We start from the raw sequence: 1,598 nt of genomic DNA, 5'->3' as shown, positions 1-1,598 counted from the left end.
GGGGGGGGGGGGGGGGGGGGGGGGGGGGGCGGGGGGGGCGTCAGGGATGATGCATTGCCAAAACTCACTAAAGGATTCCTTCCGTGCGCGCGGCTCTCCGCAGAGCTCCATTCATGCGCTCCTGCACGCGGACACCCGCCAGAACATAATGAAAACAAATGACTGACATCTTGTCGTTATACGTGAGTGTGAACTGTGTCCCGGCCCGGTTCGGTTCGGTTCGGTTCGGGTTCCTGCCGGTCTGCGTTTCACTTACTCTCCTGCTGGGTCGTGTCGCTCCCGCTGGTCAGCCCCGGGGACTCCAGCATACTCCTCCCCGCCTCCCCGACGCTCTCGTCCGCCTGGGAGCCCACCATTTCCCCGGCCTCTTCCAGATCCAACAGGTGGCTGACCGAGAAGTTCTTCTTGGCTTGCAGGTTGTCCAGGTTCGACGTGATCGGACTCTCCAGGCGGTTTGATATCGAGGCTTGCCTGTCCATTACATGTGCATAGCTAGAAGTCATGACGCAAGTGGGGAACTGCGGGAAAAGAGCGGAGCGGCGATCTGAGAGGAAGAACCGCGGAACAACCAAGATCCTCTGCACGGAAAGCCTCCAGAAAGCGGCCAGAGACAGACCCGGGTTCTTCCGAGCTACAACGCGGATCTGTTCGCATCCAGATCAGCGCGGAGGGCGCAAACAAACTTGAGCAAACTTTTCTCCTCGCCTCGTTTTTTCCAGTTAAAAGAAGTTAAACAGCCAATCCATCCAGCGGTGCGCGGCGGCGGCGGCGGCGTCCTGCTGCCCGAGAACCGACGTCCGAGGAGGGTTTTACACAAGAGGTCCTGTGAGAAGAAGCTTCTCTTCCCACTCTGGTTGAGTCACATCTGAGCAGGAAGAGCTGCTGCTGCTGCTGATGACGACCAGATGCGCAAAGCCCCGTGTGTGCGCAAAGCTCGCTGAGCGGCAGCTAGAGAGCGGGAGGCAGGACGTTACCGCCGCACCTCCAGGCTACAGAGCCTGTAGTCTCTCTCTCTCTCCCTCTCTCTCTCTCTCTAATTACGTGGCAATGCCTTTATGTTGTGTCTGACGTTTCACAGGCCCCCACCACGAGCTGTCTCCCCCCCTCCTCACCCCCTCCACCCTTTAGCAGAAACATCACCATCAGCACCATCAACACCCCAGTTTGGCCTGTTTTTGTTCCCCTGGCTGAGTGAGTGTGTGAGTGTGTGTGTGTGTGTGCAGCCAGCAGACACAAACACACACACACACACACACACACACACTGGTGTTATCGCTGTGTGTGTGTTGATAACCCGCTCCCACTGTCCTGCGGTCTGCCACCAATTAAACCAACCCTAACCAGTGCCAGTCAGAGTATCCACAGACGGCCCACAGCGGCTCAGACTGGCACAGATACTTTAACTAACAGCATTATCTTTATAAAAGTTAACATAACTTTATTTTTTAATTAAACTCAGAAAGTAATTGTTAAATAACTCTAACTTAAATGTGTGTAGTATTTGAAGTATGTAGTTCCACTGACTCTTTTTCTTTAAGTCTTCCTTTAGAATATTTACATTTTAGTGATTTGACAACTTTGATAATTGACTATTTTGA

The 1,598-nt window shown here is 53.8% G+C and overlaps 1 protein-coding gene across 1 annotated transcript in view; it reads right to left on the bottom strand.

The window, feature by feature from the left end:
• prrx1b (paired related homeobox 1b) overlaps window positions 1-961 on the bottom strand; it is a gene marked incomplete at its 3' end in the record, with an annotated part of 10,197 nt that extends 9,236 nt beyond the window's left edge. The window contains 1 exon segment of the mRNA XM_035654097.1: window positions 257-961. Coding sequence (XP_035509990.1) covers window positions 257-503 — 247 coding nt within the window.
• Between the last annotated feature and the right edge of the window lie 637 nt (window positions 962-1,598).

Source organism: Morone saxatilis, unplaced genomic scaffold (genome assembly GCF_004916995.1).
Source record: "Morone saxatilis isolate NCDOM2014 unplaced genomic scaffold, NCSU_SB_2.0 Contig12, whole genome shotgun sequence".
NCBI lineage: Eukaryota > Metazoa > Chordata > Actinopteri > Moronidae > Morone > Morone saxatilis.
Note: the sequence above shows the minus strand (reverse complement) of the source record. Positions and strands in the feature narration are given on the sequence as shown.